General features: G+C 37.4%; 1 protein-coding gene across 2 annotated transcripts in view; it reads left to right on the top strand.

The window, feature by feature from the left end:
- LOC123868870 (NADP-dependent malic enzyme-like) overlaps window positions 1-23,018 on the top strand; it is a 30,637-nt gene extending 7,619 nt beyond the window's left edge. The window contains exons 1-12 of one of the 2 annotated variants that reach the window (XM_045911524.1): window positions 1,376-1,653; window positions 3,702-3,912; window positions 14,977-15,135; window positions 15,747-15,928; window positions 16,947-17,107; window positions 17,445-17,649; window positions 18,642-18,768; window positions 19,148-19,373; window positions 19,697-19,839; window positions 20,094-20,267; window positions 21,148-21,271; window positions 21,685-23,018. In XM_045911524.1, coding sequence (XP_045767480.1) covers window positions 1,565-1,653; window positions 3,702-3,912; window positions 14,977-15,135; window positions 15,747-15,928; window positions 16,947-17,107; window positions 17,445-17,649; window positions 18,642-18,768; window positions 19,148-19,373; window positions 19,697-19,839; window positions 20,094-20,267; window positions 21,148-21,271; window positions 21,685-21,821 — 1,938 coding nt within the window. In that variant the 5' untranslated portion in view covers window positions 1,376-1,564 and the 3' untranslated portion in view covers window positions 21,822-23,018. Of the gene's footprint in view, window positions 1-1,375; window positions 1,654-3,701; window positions 3,913-14,976; window positions 15,136-15,746; window positions 15,929-16,946; window positions 17,108-17,444; window positions 17,650-18,641; window positions 18,769-19,147; window positions 19,374-19,696; window positions 19,840-20,093; window positions 20,268-21,147; window positions 21,272-21,684 lie in introns of those variants that run through there. The other variant, XM_045911525.1, reaches the window with a different exon arrangement.
- The last annotated feature ends 319 nt before the right edge of the window (window positions 23,019-23,337 follow it).

Below are 23,337 nucleotides of genomic sequence, written 5' to 3' on the forward strand. Positions count from 1 at the left end.
AAAAACATCTTGAGAATAGCTTCATGTTGCGGGAGAAAATCTGCGGTTCACACAAACTGTCTTTGGACTGTAGGATCTCCTGAAAGAGAAGTCTTTAGCTTAACGTCGTACTTTCGGCTACGTTCACTGCAAGGTATTTTGCAGAAAACATTCTTGTGCGGTTCATACACCTCGACTTGAAGCACCGAGGTTTGTTAGTTGTGTCCACTTGATTCTATTTGTACCAACACAAAGTTGTCAACATTAAAAAGTACAAGTGTAAATTAAAAAATTATAACACCCCCGACGATCCAAAGTATTTGAGTTTTCCAAAACATCATTTTCAAATAAATAATTATGTATTTAGGCAACGTCCATCTTGACAGCTTGACATATTTTGTCTATTGACATAATATTATGAACCTAACGATTATCTAACCTTCTTTTCTACAAGAAAACTAGAAAAGAGCTGATAACTCTTAAACGGCTGAACCAATTTTTTTAGATTATAGCTAAGAACACTCTCGATCAAGCCACCTTTCAAACAAAAAAAACTAAATTAAAATCGGTTCATTCGTTTAGGCGCTACGATGCCACAGACAGATACACAGATACACAGATACGCAGATACACAGACACACAGATACACACGTCAAACTTATAACACCCCTCTTTTTGGGTTGGGGGTTAAAAATGCATCTGTAAGTAATCGTTGAGTAAGTAGGTAGGAATTTACCCGCGTGACATAACAGGTCGCAGTAATGGTCAAATGCGTTAAGTATTTGTTGTAGATTTGGTGCGAAGATATAAATTAAGTATATTATAGTTCCTTACTTCATGAAAACCTTCCTGTAACTACTTTTTTTTTCTTGAGAAAGGTCTGAGCGAAGGCAAACTTATCTTCCTTTTTTTAGAGAATTTAAGAACTGTAATTTCTATCAAATCGTACCTCTGTACTTAATCGATATCAGTCGACTAATAGAATCATGATGTGCTATCGTGCTAAATAAAAATATGTATTGTTTTATCTTACATGCCTACCAGATTTGATTAGAATATCGACGGAATAGTAGAGTCTATCGATTTACGATCGATTACAGCGCGAGATCTAATAATCGAGTAATTTAGAGACTCTCTTAATTACTCAACCCATTAAATTTATGGATGGTGGATGATTCCCTAATCATAGCATGCACAATGCACATTGCTAACACTTGTGTGTGTAATGGTATAAGTTATTAAAGTAGGTACATATAAACATTCTATGATATGAATAAATATAGTTTAGCATCGCATCGCCCACTGATCGCAACCTTAAAATACGGAATCAAGTATTTACTTTGATTTGCCTAATTGATAACTGCAAATTGCGTGATGTATTTAACAAGATCATCTCCACTCCGACCTTCAGTCGTCATTTAGAGAGCGCTGGCTCTGCCTGACACTCAGTCCGTTCATCATAGGTATTCCATCTTTAGACCAAGTTGAGACCTTTTAAATAATAGAACTTAAAGTTTATAAAAAAAGGTTTTATAACATCCAATAGAAACTCCTCTGTGATATATTTGATCTCGTTTTTTCGAAAATGGAATTCTTATCGCGCAAAGTCAAATCCAACGGTCAATTTGACAAACGTCAGTTGAATGGCGCGGGTGACCTATCCAGGAATAAGTCGTAAGTTTTCTCGGTTTATTTCTTCAGTTAGGTACGAGTATTTATAGGTCCATGTTAGGTACTTTTAGTTTACGATAGAGATTTAAGTTACCTTCCTAATAATGCGCTAACCTGTCTTTTTTGCACATTCGGGTAAAAATAAGTACCCTTAAGAACACAGTTTATATTATAGGCATAGATATGTATTATATAGGCGTATTGATGGAAAGATGAAGCGAAAGTCGTGGCTTGGATTATTCTAAACTGCTCTAAAGGCACTAAAAGAGTACCTATTAAACACTAATTAAGTACCTATACTAAAGTAGACAAAGTTTGTTATTGTGATAGTATAGTTTACTTATTGTAGGGAAAATGCGTTGCGCTCCCGAGTCGCTTGGACCCTGCCGCAATGTGCATTTGAAAATGTGAAATACTTAACACAATTATTTTATTGTCATTAAATGACCTTCTGATCGAATACATGATAATATTATGTTACATACAGTTTCCATATAATATGTAATTAGTAAAGAACACACGCAGAAGGTACCTACACCTACTTTAAAATAGCGCTTACGACGCTCTTCTTATAATTTAAAGGCAGTCTTGAAAAATGTTTATTAGGTAAAAATATTGATTTTCAACAGATTTCATAGCCGCTCTAAATGCTGTCATCTTCAATGGTAAACTGTGGTAATTAAATTTACTGACTTTCGAAATACTACAAGTCAGACTGATTGTATTTGGATTGCAAAACTGCAGTTGGGATGCAGTTTAGTTGCAGTTAGCATGACTGCATCGCGTTGACCGCGTGCTCCGAGTGCATGTTATCATGTAATTCTACTACACTTCCAATACTGCACTGAACTGCACACCGACTGTTCTCAGATGGCGCAGTCGATCAGCAATTGCGATACAGCTGTGAAAACTGCACAATAACCGCATCCAAATTACAATTTTGCAGTCGGCTTGCAGTCTAAATATGACAGACAGTCTGTCTTGACTCTTAGTAATAGTTAGGTAGTTAGTTAATTAATGACGAATACATAATTAGGTAAGTAGCTACTTAGTTTTGTTCTGAGACTGCGCAGTCGATCAGCAGTTGCGTAATAGTTGTGAAAACTGCACAATAACCGCATCCACGCAGTCTGTCATGGCACTTAGTTAGGTTAGGTACCTAGGTCGTTAGTTAATTAATGACTAATCCCTACTAATATTATAAATGCGAAAGTGTGTCTGTCTGTCTATCTGTCTGTCTATCTGTCTGTCTGTCTGTCTGTCTGTCTGCTACGTTTTCACGGCCCAACCGCTAAACCGATTTTAATGAAATTTGGTACAGATTTGGGATACATCCCGGGGAAGGACATAGGCTACTGTTTATCCCGGAAAATCAAAGAGTTCCTAAAGGATTTAAAAAAATTGAAATCCACGCGGGCGAAGCCGCGGGTATCCCCTAGTAGATAATAAATTAGGTAAGTAGCTGCTTAGTTAATAAAATTGGAAATAAGAGATATACTTAGTCACTCATTACTATAAAAAATGTCTACACTATTTGGCCAGAGATAGCAATCTGAGAGTAGCAGCTGTGTTAGTTTTACAAGTATTTAGTATGTAATGCTGTAGACTAGCTAGACTACTAGAGTACCGGATTTTGTAGAGTTCAAGGGCGAACGCCATCTATTATAAATTTTCCATAAAGTCGTATATTTTAGGTAAAATCATGAAAAACATTTAGGAGTACACCTACTTATAAGTTTTTAAAAAATTCAGAAATCATTTGTGTAATATACGCTATCTACAGGTTAATGAACTCTAAAAAATCGAATAAGTATTTTTCTGTAAACCACAATTACTATTTTATCAACTACAATTTTGTCCTTAATATGTAAAAGCCACAATTAAATTGATGTTTAAAATTTTAAATTAATTATTATCAGAGATTGTAGATGGTACAGTTCATAGATATTAAAAAGAGTTCAAGGCCCAACGCCATCTGTTATCGGGTGGCCGTAACCGCACGCACGCGGCTTGCTACATCGTTATCGCTGAAAATTTTCCTGTTTTCCCAGGAGTGAAACCGCAATGAGTCCAGCGCCCCCCGCGCCAAGAAACAAAAGTGGCGCGCCATTCGCTTCCTGCAAACAGTCGCTCGCTGTCAGTGGACTAACGTGTACGTACGACATGGAACGTGATCGCATCGGTGTTTGGGGCTCCGGAGACGGCCAGTCCAACAGCAAGCTGTCCGGCCTGGACCGCCTGAAGCACCCTGGACTTAACAAGGTAAGACATTAATCCCACTTCTGATAAAGTTGTGAACACACTGGTCTAGTATTATGCATACGAATGGACTAGTGTTCGTAGTTCATAGCTGTCATTTCCATTCGGTTAGGTCATGGCTTATTGTACGGAAATGTTCAGCTCAGCTGTTTCATAAACTATCACTGAAGGTCCCGTTCACTTTTTATAAACACAACGCTAAAATACTAGGGTTGGCTTTGACGCGTGTTTGTTTGTGGCATGATAACTTAGTATAAACTGGATTACCTATTTGAGGATTTCAAAATTAATAAGCCTCGGAATGTCCAAACAGATAACTGAATTTTCATGTTATTTTAACTGGAGATAGTTACCAACCTAGTAAATACTAAATACCTAGTTTCATTTTGTTAGGGTTTGGATTTCTGTAGTATGGATGAGTTTGCACAGATTGTAAGCAATATTCATGTTTTGGGTGTCTGAGGTAAATTGGGTTTAATACTCATTTGAATCGTTTGAATAGATAAGGATTTTTAAACTCATCCACACTATTATAACGACGTAAAGTAAGTTTGAATGTAGGAGCCAGGAGGTAGATAACCTCCAAAAATACTCATACAAAAAAATTCTTTCATTGATCCCCGAATGCTATAATATGCTATAATGAATTTTGGAAGCCAAACAGCCAAACACTAGTTTTTTTTTTAATTTTAATTCAACATTACAAAGTATACTTAGCTATGTAGCTCATACTTACCAGACACCCTGCAGTGCCTGCAGTGACCAATCTACCTAAGAAATAGGCACTTTCGTTTAAAAATGTGGGGTTTTTTATGAAATAGCAGTGATCAAAGTTCGCAGTTTGCAGGATTCAGTTTTCAGTGTCAACAAAATCTCTTGCACAACGCAATATCACTTTGCGTGAGAAATTACGTGTTATTTTTCTTGCAAACTTGCTACTTTTAAAAATTATAATTATGGTTATATTTCAAGTAGGTACTAAATAAAATATGTCCCCTCTCTCTCCTTCAGCATTGAGGAATACGGCAAAGAGAGCTTTGTCGTATTCCTCAATACCGAGGGCCCATATGTCTATCATTCCATTAATCACATAAGATAGGGGGCTTCAGAATTTTCTCTTTTTTCATTTGACATCCCACTCAATACAATAGCAAAAAAACTTTTTTGGAGATTTTTTTGATGTAACATCCGTTAGGTCAATTTTTTTCGTATAAAATATAGCCTGTGTCACCCGAGCCTTTACAACGAATCAATTGACACCTCATTCATCAAAATTCGTCCAATACTTTAGGCGCTACGGTGGAACACACAGAATCTGGATATACATACTTACACAGACTGCTATAACCTTTCCTTTTGGCTTTGCCGTAGTCGGGTAATAAGGAGTACCTAGAACTATTCGTAAAATAAAGGAATTGTTAAATAAGAAAATGTTTTCTATCGTCCTTGATTACGTTTTACCATTCCAATTTATCGGGCTTAAGTATATCTAATTGGTTTTCTTCAAAGATTCGGTTCTGTTTGCTCTTAAAAAATTAAATTACATGATTACACAGTCGAATGACCGCTTCGTCTAATCACGTTAATTCAATGTTAGGGAAAAATAAATCAACAAAGTGATGGTACGCCGGGTCTAAAGCTCAAGGTACACTAGCGCGATTCGCGAGAGATGCGGGTTCAAATCCGGTTCCATGTTTCCGCTATTTTGGAACGAAAATTTCCTAAAACTGCGTTTAAAGTTTATGTTGTCCATGTTTTGTCTGGAAAAACTAGACAGTCATTGTTGTATAAAGGTATGAAACCTATAATATCAGAAGAAAGAGCATTTGAAGAAAATTCCATATTATTATAATTAAATGGGATTAACTATGTACCTAGTTACCTACCTACTTAATTAAAAAAAAAAATCCAAACATCAGATTTACTGCTTCATCACCATCATATATACATTAACCTATTGCTGGCTCACTACTGAGCACAGGTTTCCTATTAGAATGAGAAGGGTTTGGCCATAGTCCACCACACTGATCAAGTGCGGATTGGCAGACTTCACATACCTTTGAGAACATTAAGACGGAGAAGACAGAAGTCTCAGGCATACAGGTTTCCTCGCGATGTTTTTCATCACTCATAAAGCAAGTGATATTTAATTCATGGCTTATAAACTATACTTCATTTGGTTTATTTGCCCGTGTTCGAACCCCCGACCCCCACTATCACCGCTTGTTTACCAGAAATTAGGACTTTGAAATAGTATTAGAAATAAAGTTATAGCACGAAATTGTCAACTAATGTACCTACATAGCACATACTAAGATTGATATATGAAATATACAGTAGGTCTTGTGTTCCAACCCTTCGTCAAACACAGAGCACTCATTGTAATGGGTGAATCGTAGCCTCTGACCTTTTAAGTTTCAATGTAGGTACTAGGGCTTATAGGGGTTCAATTTGAATAATACCGAACCGATTCTCACGGTTGTAAAAGCCCTTGGAATGTTTGGTGAAAAGCATAATTTGGGTGTTTTGTCGATTTTTGGAATAGGTAGGTAGGTAGGTTGAATAGCGTTTAGTAGTTAGTTATATGTGTGATTGTAAAACAAGTTTTTCTCCTAGACTTCGTGGTATAAGGTGCAGATATAATATATGGTAGAGTGGTAGGATAAGATAGGTAGGCAGATATAGGTATTTACGATAAATATAGCTCTATTGCACTATTTGTTCGCACAGTGATTGTCATTCAATATCGACTGTTATGTATTACGTTACCTGGGTACCTACATTAGCTAGATACCGATTAGAGAACATACTACAGCCAGACTAAACGACTACGGATAGGTAAGTAGGTACTACGTCTCTTCTTAGTTTTCAAATCCAAAAAGTTTATATTAGTAGATTTCAAATAGGTATGGTTCAGTAGCCAGGTAACGGACTAAAATATGTAAGATCGTACTTTCAAAGCCTACCTACCCGTTATGTAAATTAGTGTAGGTACAACGAAGATAGAAAGTAGTCATGCAAAGAGCGTAATATCTATTCTTTTTTCTTATCATCTCATTACGAGTATTTCTAATAAATAAATCTAATACTTGATGTTTAGATAGAAAAGGGAAATATATTGAATTCCAACAAGCCTATTATATTCTTAGAAAATAAAAAACAAAACGGCTTCAGAAGAATCTTATTACTCAAATATTTGTAGCGCAAATAAAACTCTTAAATTATTCAGCAAGACTCTCGCATCAAAGAAAATGCTACTGTAAAGAAAATACAAAGTGTTGTCTGAACGAGTGGAAATTTTACGGGTCGCTTCCTAAAGCTTATTTGCAATCGCAATTAAGTCCGTTCTTCGCTCATGTGCGAATCGCGGCGTAAAAGCCCGTGAATGGCTCGAAACAAAAATATTCATAAAATCATTAGGTAAGTGTGAATGGATTTTTAATGGGGTTTTCATGGATTTCCGCGCTGCGATACGCACGGGATTGAAGAGCGAGATGAATAATTATGGGAATTGGGAAGAATTGAAAATGCAAGATATATAACGTGTCTTTTCACTCTTACATCTGTTTGCTAGCTTTTCATGAGTCATCCGTTTAACCGATTGTCATAAAAGCTTCAGATACAGCTTGCATCACGGAGGTACACAACAACGTATACAACGAATCAATTGACACCTCATTCATCAAAATCGGCCCAGTAGTTTAGGCACTACGGTGGAACACACAGAATCTGGATACAAACATACATACATACATACATAGCCCTTTTGGCTTTGCCGCAGTTGGGTAAAAAGGGCAGGTGTGATGAACAATAATCGCGTGATAGCGGCTAGTGACGCCTCACGATCAACACACGCCAATATTGCTTTGGCACTCTCGAGTAACGTCACTATGGAAACTAGATAACACTATTCTTTGTTCAATTTTTTCTATGAAATAGGTAGTTTAATGGTAGCCCTTCGCCGTGTAGCTATCAAGTCGCTTGAAAAAAATACATGAACTAGAATTTGTCAAAGTTCAAGTGTTGAACTCTTTAAAGTTTTCTAGAGCTAAACTTTTATTATTGTGTTAATCTAGTAAATATTCATTTAAAATAAGTTCAATATGAGAAGGGCCCCTCGTAGCGTAGCCGTAGCTAAAATAATAACGGATAGTCACGGTGTGTTTACTCAAGTTACCCAAAAAACACCTCGTGAAAATTAAGTGAAACCATAATCCTCACGTACTTAATAATAAACCTAAACATAAATTCAAATTAACACCGCCGATTATATCAGTTATCACGTGCTTAAAATGTTTACCGAGTGTTTTCTTTCTGCTTGTTTTTGTCGGTTTTGTATTTAAATTAGCATGAAATTGGTATGAAATGTTTTTATATTCCATTACCTAAATATCATGTAGATTGTTAACTTATTTATATTACATTTGATCTCTTTGAATTGTGCCTTTAAGTGCGTGATAAAAATGATTTGCTTTACAGAGATTTTATTTAAGATTTTATCAAATTGATAAAATGATAAAACCCGCTCTTTACCTTCTTAAAACCTACCTATCTATTTTTGTAAATGCAGTTTTCTTGTAACTTACCTAAATGTGTATTTTATTGTTCTTATCGTTTGTTAATTTTTTATACTTCATTTTAATATTTCATTTTGATTCTTATTTTATTGGTTTTATTAACTAATTTTCTTTTAATCCTCGTAAAGGTTTATTATATTCGATTGAATAAATCGTGAATAGCTGTTAGCTAATGTATCTATCGTATATCTATCATGTATACGTACAGTACACCTTACCAATCAATCACCTTATAATTAATCCACCTTGCAGGTACATAATGTGCAACTTGAACTGATTGTTAATCTTAGATTGTAACCTAGACATTGCGGTTACCTTGCTTTGTATCGAATAGGTAGGTCATACAGCATACTGGTACTAAATAGGTACCTAATATATTAACGGTTTTAAATATCCTAGATAACCTAAATATCCAAATATTATGATAATATATTCTACTCTACTAGAGGCATTATGTAATATATTGTTCGTTCATTATACTATTGTTAAATATTCACAAGAGGAAATTATATTTCCTCGTTTAAGTTGAGGATTTATTTGAGGCTTACCTGTTAGTTTGATTGTTTGGTATCCCCCAAACTGACGACTTAATTACTTGAATATACGGTATGTATGTAGGCGGTCTATCTAGTGAATTAGTTAGTGGTGGGTAATCCTTCACGCTGCTGATTGCGAAATATAAATTGGCTACACATTGTTTAATCGACGACTTTAGAGGTCCTATTAACAACTAACACAGAATCTTTATGTACCTATAAAATGCATCCAAATTCCTAACTAACAAAGGGCAACCTTTTCCACAATGTTGGGACGTTTAGCTAGAAATATATTTTTTTAGTCATGATAGCCTAGTGGTTAAGACATTCCCCTCCTATATCGGAGATTCGACCCCGGGCACGCACCGCTAACTTTTCGGAGTTATGTGTGGTTAAAGCAATTATATCACTTCATTTACGGTGAAGAAAAACATCGTGAGGGAACCGCATGTATTTTGTATACCTACCTACTGATGGTAAAAGTGTAAATGGTCACGTTTTTTCACAGGGTTTCGTAATCATTCAAAAAACTAGTGAAGAGCGACCAGATTTGCTTTACACGACTTTACTTACTACTCTACCGACTTTCCGTTGTATTTCATCATTCATTAGGCTATGTTACGCCATTCTCCATATAGCTGTGAAGTAGTAGTGGCACACTTTGGTCGATACCAGTCGAACTTGCCGTGAAAACGTTCATGATCTTGAATCTTGACTCATTCCATTACGTTTTATGGTCAATGCCACATGGATTAGATGCGACAGTAAAATAAAACTGATCAATGTGCCTATATATGTACATACCTATTGATTACCTATGATTTATTAGGTACATATATTTTTTAAACGTAAATGTAGCACGGTGAAATACTAGTGATGGGTAAATTTCGAATTTTTTTAGAAGTATGTATGGTAAGCAGTTCATTTTCCAGAAAAATAAAAAGTATTAGAAAATTGTTGAAGGCAGAAGATTGGCAGAGGGTAAAAAAAAAGTCGATTGAATGTAGCTTACGTACACTCTTAAATTTTCAGTACGTGTATCATTTGCTAGTTATAAGTTATAAATAATTAATTGCTCCAAAGGATGTATCCTTGCTTTTAATGCCACTAGGAACTTTGATTTGATTAAATGCCTTCTCGACGTGACCTCAAAACGACTTAACCTTAATATCTCGATACGTAGTACGAGTATGTGGAGCAAAGTTGCAAAGCTTTGCCATGCCCGACTTGCTCCGCCTGCCCGCGGCGTGTTGGCAATCATAATTCACTCAACTTGACGAAGGTTGTTACGATAAATGTTTTTTCTTCCTTCCGAACCGGTGGTAGTCTTGACATTATCATAAGTGGCACATGCTGTCCTAAATGAAATAAATAAACTCAATCCATTTAAATAAACTTATTTTTATTTCGCCACTATCGCTTTAATTGATAGACGTCCAATGCCGAGCGTAGATCTTTCCACATTCCTTGATTTTCTAACATAAATCGTCTGTCCAGTCGTATCGTTAAGATTGAGAGAAGTTTACTTACTTACCTAAATATTTCACTCTAGTCTCTATATGATTTTTCTCCATTAAGAACTTGTAGCCATGAATAGTTTGCTCATAAAAAGAAATGAACGAATACTTAATTAAAATTCAAAGTTCTAATCAAAGCTGTTTTTTTAACTTGAAAACCGCTCATTTAGTTGTCTCAATAAAAAAGTAGGTACCTCTGATTTATGTAACCTCTACTTTTTCAACAGCTAAATTAGTGAAACATATCTACCTAGCTACTACTGTCCTAATGATCATATCATCATAAATCAGATGATATCATAAATCACACAAGCATATTACATGACGTATGTGGTTAAAATAAATAAATTGTGGTAAAGACTTCGTCTAAGTACGTAACGATAGAATCATAGAATGATGATATTATTCGTATTGATCGTCAACGCTGACCTGACAGATGCAATTGATAATAAATTCTTTATAAGACCTAGGTCCTAGGCACTAAGTAGGTATCACCAAGGCTCGTACTACGTAGATACTTTAGTCTACTCGTGTGCTTTAGTTGTTAGATTGCAATCGTAAAAGTTTAACGTAGATCTTTGTTACGTTACATCGTTTAAATCTAAAATTGCTCCCATGAAAGTGTTGAAAGGTCAAAGAAGCTATTTTGTGTTTTATTGAGCGTATTTAAATGGAATATTTACTCCTGGATTTTGCAATTTACGAGATAACCGTCCCGACCTTTCGAACGATGAATTATTTTTAAAGGAAATGTACTTACGAATGTTCTGTTGAAATGAAAATATAGAAAAGCTATTGCAAATAAACAATATTAATTTCAAAGAAAATGGTACAAAGTTTGCAAGAGTTTATTTACATCAATGGTTGCTAGTAAGATATATAAGTAAAGCTTTTTATACTTATTGTCAGATATTGTCCTGTCACTCGCTAATCTCAATTTTTCTGGATTATTCTTTCATGACGGGACAATACCCAGCTCTTTTTTAATGCCTCCTTCAGGGGTCATTGACCGTGCTAATCTTAAAATATGAAGAGCCTTCCTATGAGAGTTAATCGTGAGTCGTGATATGAATATAGAACATATTGGGTCTTATACTTCAGTTCTGTAATTTATGATAAAATATCAACAAAGTGTAAATACCTATAAAGTAAAAACCTTCGTCTAGTTTTGTTACAAGTGAAAAAACAAAAACAACATATTTTTATAGAACTTAAGGAAATCGTACAGTTATGTGTAAACCAGCGATAATGTATTTAGTGAATACACATAAAAATCTCGTGTACTAGTGTATGGAATAATAAAATCTGTGTCTAAATGAACTGTTGACGAGGGTAGAATCGAAAATGGAGAGAGACTGGTGGCAGCTGACACCACGGCGCGAGCTCTACTCAATTCCTGACAGTTTGGCTGCCCACGATTCACGGGTTTGTTTTATTGTGTTATTTTATTGTGTATTGACTAACTTTGATTCAGTTTTGACACAAATCTACGGTCTCGTTTCCTCGGCCCGAAAAAATAAATATAAAAACTAGGTAGCGACTAAGTTTCTTGCCAGTCTTTTAAGTGAAAAACAATGTTCCCAGGAGATTTTCAAAAGCAAAAATCTACGCGGACGAAGTCGCGGCATTCAGCTAGTATTGTAAAGTCTTTGAACGTGTACGATAAAAAACTGCTAAGTAGTATGTTGGTACATGGAGTAAAGTCCGTTACCTACGCTCACGTCACTGCCACGCCTCCGACCCCGATTAATTCCAAATTACGTATGTATTACGGTGCCCGTAATAATATACCTACCTACTTACCTATTTGTTGCATAAAAACCCGTTCGTTTTTGGTCATTGCATCCAAACGATTGGGTGATTTCGTATTAAATTTTACTAATAAGAATGAATTTGCATTTTTGTTTCTAGTATTTTTTTTTAAATTAAAAATATTAATTAATAAAACTTAAAGCTAGCCTTATCTAATTACTATACAAAGCTTGTTCACATGGAATGGTGCCAAGAATACCGGCTGCATTTCCGCGCTGGACAGCCCGGCTGATCCGTTGCGCAAAAAAGCGCCAGCGTTTTAATTGTTTTTTTAACAAGGACAAGAACCCAATCGGCAGTTCACCAAGAACTCTCACTCTTAGATAGGGTACCTATACAAATAACGCCAGCGGTCTTCAACTTTTTCTTCGTGAAAGAACTTCAGAAGCGCAATTTATAAAATTTGTTAGACCTGTCTTTTCCTGAATTTTCTCATTTTTTTTTTTGATTTTGCAAATTTTCCAAAACTCTCAAACGGGCCGATCTGCAGTCAAAAGCGTTAACTATCTATAAAAATTAATGGTACTTAAGTACTCATATAATAATCAGATTAGTTCTACAATAGGCATTATTTATTAATAGCTTGTAGCTAATGCGTCAATCAAACATGTTATGTAACTGATTTGTATTTCCATCACGGATGGGTAATGGGTATACAAGTGTATATACGTAGGTAGGTACTTGGGTTTAAATAATACGGAAAACAAAACAGGTGATAAGTACAAGAAGGCAATGATTCACTGTTGTGGTTAATAGGTAGGCAGCTGACGATACCTCGTACAATATGAGATGATGACTGATGTCACAGACTTTTAGACTTTTTGCCTTTCCTACAGATAACCTCTTCGATATCTGAAATCTGAATCCTTTTAAATGACTTCTAAAAAGCAGGAGGTTCCTTTCTCAATTTTTTTTTAGTTCCCTTATGGCAGGCCAGAATTTGATGTCCTCTAACAAATCATTAGGTTACCTACCTGCTAACCTGATATTGATAAATCTTTGATAATATAAGATGAAAAATTAAAAGCAGAACCCAAAACTATACCTATCGAGTAATCGAATTTGAAAAACTTACTGTCTCGGGAAACTCGGAATCGATAAACGTAGGCGTCATTTTGGCAGATCGTTGAGCTGGTACGGTTCACATTAGGTCGGATCGACAGTTTCGTCGCTGGTCAGTTGCCGGTTTTTTCCATTCATAGTTAATAAATTGCATGCATGCTATTAAATATCGAAACGAACAGAAATCGTAGCAGAACATCCGGTAAAAATGTAACTTTGCCGAATTGCCGATAACTTTACCGGATCTCATTAATGTCAATAGTGCTATCTCTAGACTCTACATAGTATAAAACAGTCTCTTTTCGCCATTGACTTAATAGTATATTAATTAGTAGGTGCTTCCCGCCGTCTGTATGATTAGATCTTTTAAACTATGCAAAGAATTTTAATGTGGTTTGCATTAATAGATAGCGTGATCCAAGAGGAAGGTTTATATTTATACATATAGTTTAGTATTGTTTTATGTTAATTTGTTGAAATACCTATGACGGTAATGGTTTTGTGTTCAAGATGTCGGAAGAAATCAAGCCGACTGAGAGTTTTCATCGAAAATGTTATCTTATTCTTTTGTAATATACCTAACAAAATCACCACTGACACCACATTAGTATCTATATTGCACCCGTGCGAAGCCGGGGCGCGTCGCTAGTTTGAATACCCAATATACACACTTATAGGGTAGATAGATGTGTCTGTACGATCTAATGTGAACCAGCTCGTTGCTAAAATGTTGAATTGCTTCAAAATATGACCCGTTATGACATGTCTACGCTATCGACTGTTGAATCAAATCACAAATGTTTCCATTAGTGCGTCCGCAATATTAAGGGCAATGGCCATGCAAATATATACCTACCTATGTTGTGTGCACTGTGGACGATATAATTTCCGTTTTCATCGTGACTCAAACGATTCTCTAAATAGCATTGTTTATCGTTATATTGATTTTAGCAACGTCCATTTTTTCAATTCATAACATACTGTACTAACTTTTGTCCGTGACTTCGTCCGCGCGATTTAATTTATTTATTACCTACTAGATGATGCCCCCGACTTCGTCCGCGTGGATTTAGGTTTTTTTATAAATCCCATAACTCTTTGATTTCCGGGATAACATAATATAGCCTATATCAACTTCTGGGACGCAAGCTACTTCTGAACCCATATAAATCGGTTAAACGGATGGACCTTCAAGAATCCTGTGGGAACTCTTTGATTTTCTGGGTTATAAAGTAGCCTATATCCGTGTCCGGGATGTAGGTAAGCTAACTCTATACCAAATTTCATCAACATTGGTTTAACTGGTGGGTCATGAAAAGCTAGCAGACAAACACACAGACTGACTTTCGCATTTATAATATTACTAAGTATGGATAGCACTCGGGAATATTGTAGTTATCTATCAGTGAAAAATTTCAGAATCGGATCATTAGTTCCGGAGATTTCCCGGATTTCTACATTCAGTCTTATAATATTAGTATGAACTAGCGACCCGCCCTGGCATCGCACGGGCAGGGCAACACAAAGTAATCAAGGCTTCTTTAAAAAAAACCTTGTCCCCAGGGCATGGCGTTCACCATCGAGGAGCGGCAGGCGATGGGCATCCACGGGCTGCTGCCCCCCAGGGTGAAGAGCCAGAAGGAGCAGGTGCAGCTGTGCAAGCTGTCCATCGACCGCTACGAGGACCCGCTCAACAAGTACATCTACCTCATGGGACTGCTTGTGAGTAGCGTCATCACTGTCAGGGTTCGCCGAGATGAAAATGAAGCGAGGATCAAGGATTTCACACAAATCCCTCGCCTTAGATCTTCGCCACCAAGGCCACTGCAGTAACAAGTGCTTTAAGTATTTTGAAATTATTAGAAAATAGATGGTGCCCGCGTGATGTCAATTTCCGGGGAGCAAGCTACCTCTGTACATTTCATATAAATCGGTTAAACGGATGGGCTTAGACTCCCGTGGAAACTCCTTGATTTCCCAAGATGAAAAGTAGCCTTTGTACCCGGGGTGTAGGTGTAAGCTAACTCTGTACCAAATTTCCACACAATTGGTTAAACTGTTGAGCCGTAAAAAGCTAGCAGACGGACAGACAGATACACTTTCGCATTTATAATATTAGTATGGATAATATTATGCGGAAGAATAAATGATTGCGGGCAACGTTGTGAGCGTTTCATAGATGTTTACTATTTTATAGGAGAGATGTCTGATAGTTATCTATAAAATAATACGATAAGATAAATACGTATGATATATTATAGGTATACCTTACTAAATAGACCTAGATACCTAGCTGTAGTAAACACCCAAGCTATCACACGTTTTATTTCCAGGACCGTAACGAGCACCTGTTCTACCGCTTCGTGGGTGAAAACGTGGCTGAAATGATGCCGATAGTGTACACGCCGACCGTCGGGCTGGCCTGCCAGAAGTACGGCCTGGTGTACCGACGCCCGCGCGGCCTGTTCATCACCATCAACGACAAGGGACACGTTTACGACATTCTCAAGAATTGGTTAGTTTTATGAACGGTTGGACTGTACTCATATCAATGTATTCATATCATCGTAACTACATAGAATAACAGGGTCATCGCTCAGACTCAGTCCAAGAAGTTGAACTTTGTTCATGCTGGGAACTGCTGTCAATTTTCTTATCTAAGTCGCTAAGTCACTAGCTCAAAGAATACGATGGACCTATTCTACTGCTTCGTGGCAGATATGAACAGAATTACATATACTTACTTAGGAGATATTATAATACATAATAAACAATATATATAGTAGGTACATGCATACATCGTATGATAATCGTTAGTTTCTTGTTTTGGAATTCCTTATTTTTTGCTGTCAGCGCACGAGATGTCATTTGTAGGTAGGTAGGTACCTACCTAGTACGGTAAGTATGTACCTATGTAGGTAACTTACGTAATATTTAGTTAATTGTACTGATGTATTTTTTATTGTTGTCTTTTAATGTTCTTGCCTGCCTAATGAAGGAAAAACTTGAGAACTTAATCCTTTAGATTATTGCGTGGCGTGGTATTTTGACACATGTCTTTATTTTTGTACATTTTGTATGTTTTTAATGAATATAGACATGTATAATATAACAGCCTACATAAGCGTTGGTATATAGTAGCTAAAGAGTAGCTCCAGCTAGTAGCTACAGATACAGGGAATAATAAACGGAGGACGGGGTACAGATTCCTTATCATAAGGTAACCTAGGTATAGGTACCTAATTAAAATCGTCTGTATCCAGTGTCACATCTTGGTTAGGTGCAGTTATAGGCCGTAAGTCGTTTAGCACCTTAATGATCATATTCGAGTGGCCCGATTTAAATGCACATGCCTTAGGTGTGTGCATGCAATATTTCCGGAATTGCTACTCGAATTCTGAGGCCGACCGTACTCTTTGCAAAAGGCGAGAAACTTATCCGAAGAATGCCCTTAATCTCTGTATTATAGCAGTTAATCTATGCCCAAGGTGATCATTCTTACAAAATACCATGACTGATAATTTTGTGTGCAGGCCGGAAACCGACGTGCGAGCCATCGTGGTGACGGACGGTGAGCGCATCCTCGGGCTGGGCGACCTGGGTGCGTGCGGGATGGGCATCCCCGTGGGCAAGCTGGCGCTCTACACCGCGCTGGCGGGCATCAAGCCGCACCAGTGCCTGCCCATCACACTCGGTGAGTCACAGTTAGATGGTGATGCATGCCTTTTCCTCATGCACAGTCAAAGGCCGTAAGTCATTTAGCACCTTAATGATCATATTTGCTTGGCACGGTTATGCATATGCGTTAGGTGTGTGTGGCGTGTTTATAGAAAAAGAACGACAGGTTTTTGAAGCAATAGTTTCGCGGAATTGCTACTCGAATTCTGAGGCCGACCGTACCTACAGTTAATGTACCCTCAGGAAATTGTTTGTCGTTATTCTCCGATCTCCTTGACGTTCGTCTTTAGCCACAACTCCCTGACACCAAACTCTGCTGTTTACGTTGTTGTCTTATTGTTTTGTGTCGTCAGACGTGGGCACCAACACTCAGACTATGCTGGACGACCCGCTGTACATCGGGCTCCGTCAGCGACGCGTCCGCGGCGAGGCCTACGACGAGTTCATCGACGAGTTCATGCAGGCCGTGGTGCGCCGCTTCGGACAGAACTGCCTTATCCAGTTCGAGGACTTCGCCAACGCTAACGCCTTCAGGCTGCTGGAGAAGTATCGTGGCAAGTGAGTAATGCTTTCTTCATTCGCTGCAATCGACTGCGATTTCTTATTTTGTCCACCGAGTTGATAAAATTCATCTCGGGCCTTTTTAACCCCCGACCCAAAAAGAGCGGTGTTATAAGTTTGACGTGTGTATCTGTGTATCTGTGTGTCTGTGTATCTGTGTATCTGTGTATCTGTGTATCTGTCTGTGGCATCGTAGCGCCTAAACGAATGAACCGATTTTAATTTAGTTTTTTTTGTTTGAAAGGTGGCTTGATCGAGAGTGTTCTTAGCTATAATCCAAAAAAATTGGTTCAGCCGTTTAAGAGTTATCAGCTCTTTTCTAGTTTTCTTGTAGAAAAGAAGGTTAGATAACCGTTAGGTTCATAATGTCAATAGACAAATGTCAAGCTGTCAAGATGGACGTTGCCTAAATACATAATTATTTATTTGAAGATGATGTTTTGAAAAACTCAAATACTTTGGATCGTCGGGGGTGTTATAAATTTTTAATTTACACTTGTTTAGGTACAAGTTAACTATTTAGTGCGATCTTACCCGGTGGTAGATAATAATCATTATTGAAGATGCAGTTTAAGATGGAAGCGATATTGCACCCAATCGTTAAATTTGGCTGCCCTGTTGAAGCATAAAATATGGTAAGCTGCTCTAACCAAGCAGTACCATACCATTGTGTGACATCACAAGCCTATTCACCAATTCTGACAAAAACTTTGGGCGAAAAGCGCACTTTGACTTCATTTACTTAAATGTCACTCATTTAAAAAAAAGTTTCTATTTGTCTTATTTTTGCTAAAACATTTTCATTTTTAGTACCTAATTTTGTTGATCTGGAGGTGGGCGTTAACAACTGCAACACAGTTTGTACCTAACTAACGCATCGTGGTTTATTTTTAAGGCAATGTTAAGTGTATAAAAAAGATATTTTCATTTTCATTCCTCATAAATTATAACCTACACTTGGTGTTACAGTTGGTTTGGTTTTGTCGTAGGTATTGCACCTTCAACGACGACATCCAGGGCACAGCGTCAGTGGCTGTGGCCGGGCTACTGGCTAGTCTGCGCGTCACCGGCAAGAGGTTGTCCGACAACGTCATTGTTTTCCAAGGAGCGGGAGAGGTAATACTTGACAATAATCTTAATAAACTTCGATAAGTTAATTAGTAACGTTGTTATTAGCCTTTCAACTAATAACACCGTCGCTTAAACTCGAACTCATTGACTGATTACAGATGTCGTTATCGACTAATAATAATCAGTTTTAATAACTATCCAGCGAATACCAGCGAGGATATACAGATCTGGACCTACTGAGGATTTATCCTCGATGACCTACTCGCTTTGTCATTTTAACACTCATCAGGTTACTCCAAGTCTGGTGAGTGTAGGCAGATCTCATGTACGAATTAGATCATCACTACGTTACAAAATTATTCCATCAGTATAGCTGGGTCGTAACTTGAAAGAGAAACTACAACGTTACATTGTTTTGTTCTAGGCATCTTTGGGAATCGCGGAACTGTGCGTGATGGCGATGAAGGCTGAAGGCACACCAGAGCCGGAAGCGCGCGCTCGCATCTGGATGGTCGACTCCAAGGGCCTGATCGTGAAAAACCGGCCAGAGGGCGGACTTAATGAACACAAGGAAAAGTTCGCAAAGGACTGCCCTCCCATTCGCACACTTGCCGAAGTTGTCAATGTCGCTAAGCCTTCTGTACTTATTGGTAAGTATTTAGGGAATTTGGTGAATTAGATATTTTTATTGTTACCATCGAGGGCGCTTAAGCTCACTACTTATCAAGAACTGTCCCAAAGGTGGATTCAATTTAATAGGTTTACTGCTAGTAGAATTGATTAGTGCGACTTAGATTTCTTTGTTGGTAGTAGCCAGCAAGCTCAGTCAAATTGATTCTCTTTGGGTGCAATAACATATTTTTTTTTCCTCAATGTGATTTGCGATCAGTTCGAGGTATCTTAGCATATATCAGGTAGCAAGGTGGATAATTCGTTTTTAGGCATGCAATAACGTGAAAATTTTCTCGTACAGGCGCAGCAGCAATCCGCGGTGCGTTCACGCCGGAGATCCTGCGTGCTATGGGTGAAAACAACGACAAGCCCGTCATCTTCGCGCTGTCCAACCCCACCAGCAAGGCCGAGTGCACCGCCGAGGAGGCCTACTCCAACACTGACGTAAGTTCTTGACATTATTCTTCTGTTTCGAGCCTCATAAAGTGCCCATAGTTGTTTAACCTTCATACTTCTCTGGAAAAGCGCGCTCCGCATCTGAAGAACGAGTATATGAAAATCGTCAAATAAGTTTTATCTGAGGAATTTTGAGGTTGCACAGTTGTTCTATAGAAAATCTTTCAAATCGTCTTTTTTCCTCACATAAAAGTTATTTGACGATTGAAAAATCGGACCTTAGAGATGTTTTTGTTGTTTAGGAACGCGCGATCTTCGCGTCCGGCTCGCCGTTCCCGGATTACCGCACAAAGGACGGCCGCGTCCTGAGACCCGGGCAGGGCAACAACGCGTACATCTTCCCCGGATTGGCGCTCGGCATACTCTGCGCCGGCCTCGTGGACATCTCTGAGGACTTTATGCTGCTCGCTGCTGAGGTGAGTTTGAGTAATTGTGATGGCATGTATTTGATTGTTTATTGTTACATTGTTATAATGGTAAAGACATGCTGAAGATGCCTCACGAACTACTTGGAGGTTTCTTCTTCTGCTTGAGGTATGTTGACTTTAATGCTCAAGCGAACCAACCCAACCATCACATGTTATACCTAAGAGTTGGATAACCAACTCTTAGGTATAACATGTGATGGCACAATTTAAGGAAGAAACGTTTTTCTTTCTTTCTTCTTTTGGGATATGCAGGCCCTGTATCATTTCGATTGATCCACTGTGATCGCCACCAATTTTGGAATTCCATACTTGGAGGTTTACCAGGATGCTTGGGCATGTGCGGTGTAGCACTATAGACCGCGACAGGTTGAAATAGCAATCGGGGTATGAGGCGGAGGGACGCCCCGCATGTCATCCACGCTCGCACGCATTGGGTAAGCGCGGGGGCTGTGCGGGTGTGCGGCGCGTGTCCTTCCTGATTGCCATTTCAACTTGTCGAGGACCATAGTTGCTTATATAAATTTTTATAAATGGAGGTGACATCGCAATTGCGTAGTATTGTAAGTAAGGCATCTTCCGCATGTGTTTATCTTTATTCTACAAAGTCAGTAAGCCAGGCGTAACTTGAGAAAATTCGGATCTTTTTTAGACGAAAGTAACGTTCGCGTTCTTCCGGCCATATTTAAAATGGCCGCCAAACAGAACAGCTTTTTGAGCAAATAATAAAGTTTCAGTAGCTCATTTTCAACTTTTGTAAAAGCAAAAAAAGGCAATTTAAAATTATAAGTGAAGTGGAGACCGCCACGTCTATTATCTGGATTGTAATTAACGTACAGATAAGGAAAATAACATTGTATTTTATTTTCAGGCTCTCTCAGACATCGTATCACAGGAGAATCTAGACCAGGGAAGCTTGTATCCACCTCTCGAAGATATTCAGGAGTGCTCTGTTAAAATCGCCAAGAGGGTCGTCGAACACGCATACAAAACAGGTAGGCAGATTCATCATTTAATTTTGTTTTATTTTCCCCATTCAAGAACAGTGTAAGTACAAATGTTAACTTCAAAATAAAATGGACCTAAAGCTCCTTTATTCAAAGTCACAAATTCAGTACCAGCGCTTTAAATCTTGCAACGTTTTTGCTAGGAGCGCTGCCTGTAGAAATAGTTATGGACGAACTTGAGGTTTAAAGTAGGCCTAGTTAGGCATTTAAGGTATATTTTACTTCAACGGTGAATTGTCTCAACACTCGAGTTCTATCAACGTTGATGAGATGTAAAATCTCATACTAAGCAGACAGGTCGCCCATCAAATGACGTATCTAACAGTTTTAGTGACGAATTTTATATCTTTTAGTCCAATACCGAGTTTTCTTTACCCAAAAAGTTGCGTTTGTTGTTCCAGGCAAGGCCTCAGTCCAGCCGCAGCCACTGGATACAGAAGCCTTCATCCGCGCACAGATGTACGACTACGGCTACTCGCCCGCTCTGCCGCCCGTCTACTCGTGGCCCGAAGACGCTCCTAGAGTACAAGTCATGTAGACTGTATTGCCAAAGAGTATACTAACGTTATAGCGCTTCTCTTGTCCATATCACCCTGGTTCATGCATTCTAATACTTGTGCGTCACGAGACTTGAAACTGCGAAATATCCTTTAAAAATGAGTTCTGCGCAGTTTTTGAGAAACAGTTTCGGTACATGCGCAGTAGCAATGGGCGACTGTTGCCCAAAACAATGTAATGAATCGAACAATCGATATAGATCTTTTAAACTATATTCGTTACGAATGCCTGGAAATAATAAATCAAAAATCGAATCAATTGCGCAATTGATTGCATACGATTTTCGATTTATTCGTCCCAGATCCACGCTCGAAGTAAGAATTGGACAATAGAGAACAATCGATTGTTATTGAATTCGATTGTTTTCTGAATGAATCGCCTATCGCTAAGCGCTAATTTTCAACTTTCGTGACGCGTGAGATGCCAAGGTGTTCAAATATGCTTAGGTCCTAAATATGCAAGAACATAAAATACATTGTTGAGTTAGTAAATCGTGAATGAATACCTTTATTAAACAAAAATTTAAAGTTTTGCAGAAATGATAATAGTTATTATGAAAAAGGATTTTTATGAGAGCATAAGTATGTGAACTATAATACCTAAACGCTGCTATTGCTGAAAGATTTGAAAAAAAATGAGAATTTGAATTTAAACTTAATAAAAATTAAGTTACCTACCTACTATTAGTTTATTAACTTTATTAATAAAAGGAAAAAAACGATAACGGGATTTTAAACTTTTATTTATTATTAATTTAAAATGTTACTTAATTTAATATGTGTACCCATTTTAATTAAAGGTTACCAAGCCCCAAAGTGGAAAGTACCATTGCAACCACAAATGTAAATGATACCAAGAAGCAAAATCATATTCATAGTGCATTTTATTTGACATAAAACCATTAATGTTACGAATTTAAAATGTAATGAAGAAACGACTTGGCAGTAGAGCAAGCCCAAGTTGTGACGCTGAATCTATTATTGTGATATGACGTGATATATTTTTTACCTAAGTATTTTATTCAATGGTTTTTTTATTCGAATCAAAAAGAAAGCACGTCAAATTTTAATATATTGCGACGTGTATGTAGGTTTATATTTTTGTATGTAAGTGGCTATGAGAAATATTGTGAAGAAAAAATTGTGGAAAAAATAATCCATGTTTAAAAGGTACATAACTACTTAAGAAAAAAAAATTCTACTGACATTACAGGCCACTTGATCTTTGCCTTTTTTTATAGGAGGACAACAAAAAACATTCCAATTTTTCTAAATTGAAAGTTGTCTTCCATAATAATAATATTTTTTAATTTTTTTAATATGCAAATAATAAAATATTTCATAGCAAAGAATGTTTGTGATATATTGAAGAATTTAGAAATTAACGAGCAAAAAATATGATGAACATTGGAGTTTGTTTCAAAATTATTTATATTTTTTGTTTTAACTAATTTATGAAACTAACATAATATTATTTATTTTATTAATATTTTTTAT

Source organism: Maniola jurtina, chromosome 10 (assembly GCF_905333055.1).
Source record: "Maniola jurtina chromosome 10, ilManJurt1.1, whole genome shotgun sequence".
Taxonomy (NCBI): domain Eukaryota; kingdom Metazoa; phylum Arthropoda; class Insecta; order Lepidoptera; family Nymphalidae; genus Maniola; species Maniola jurtina.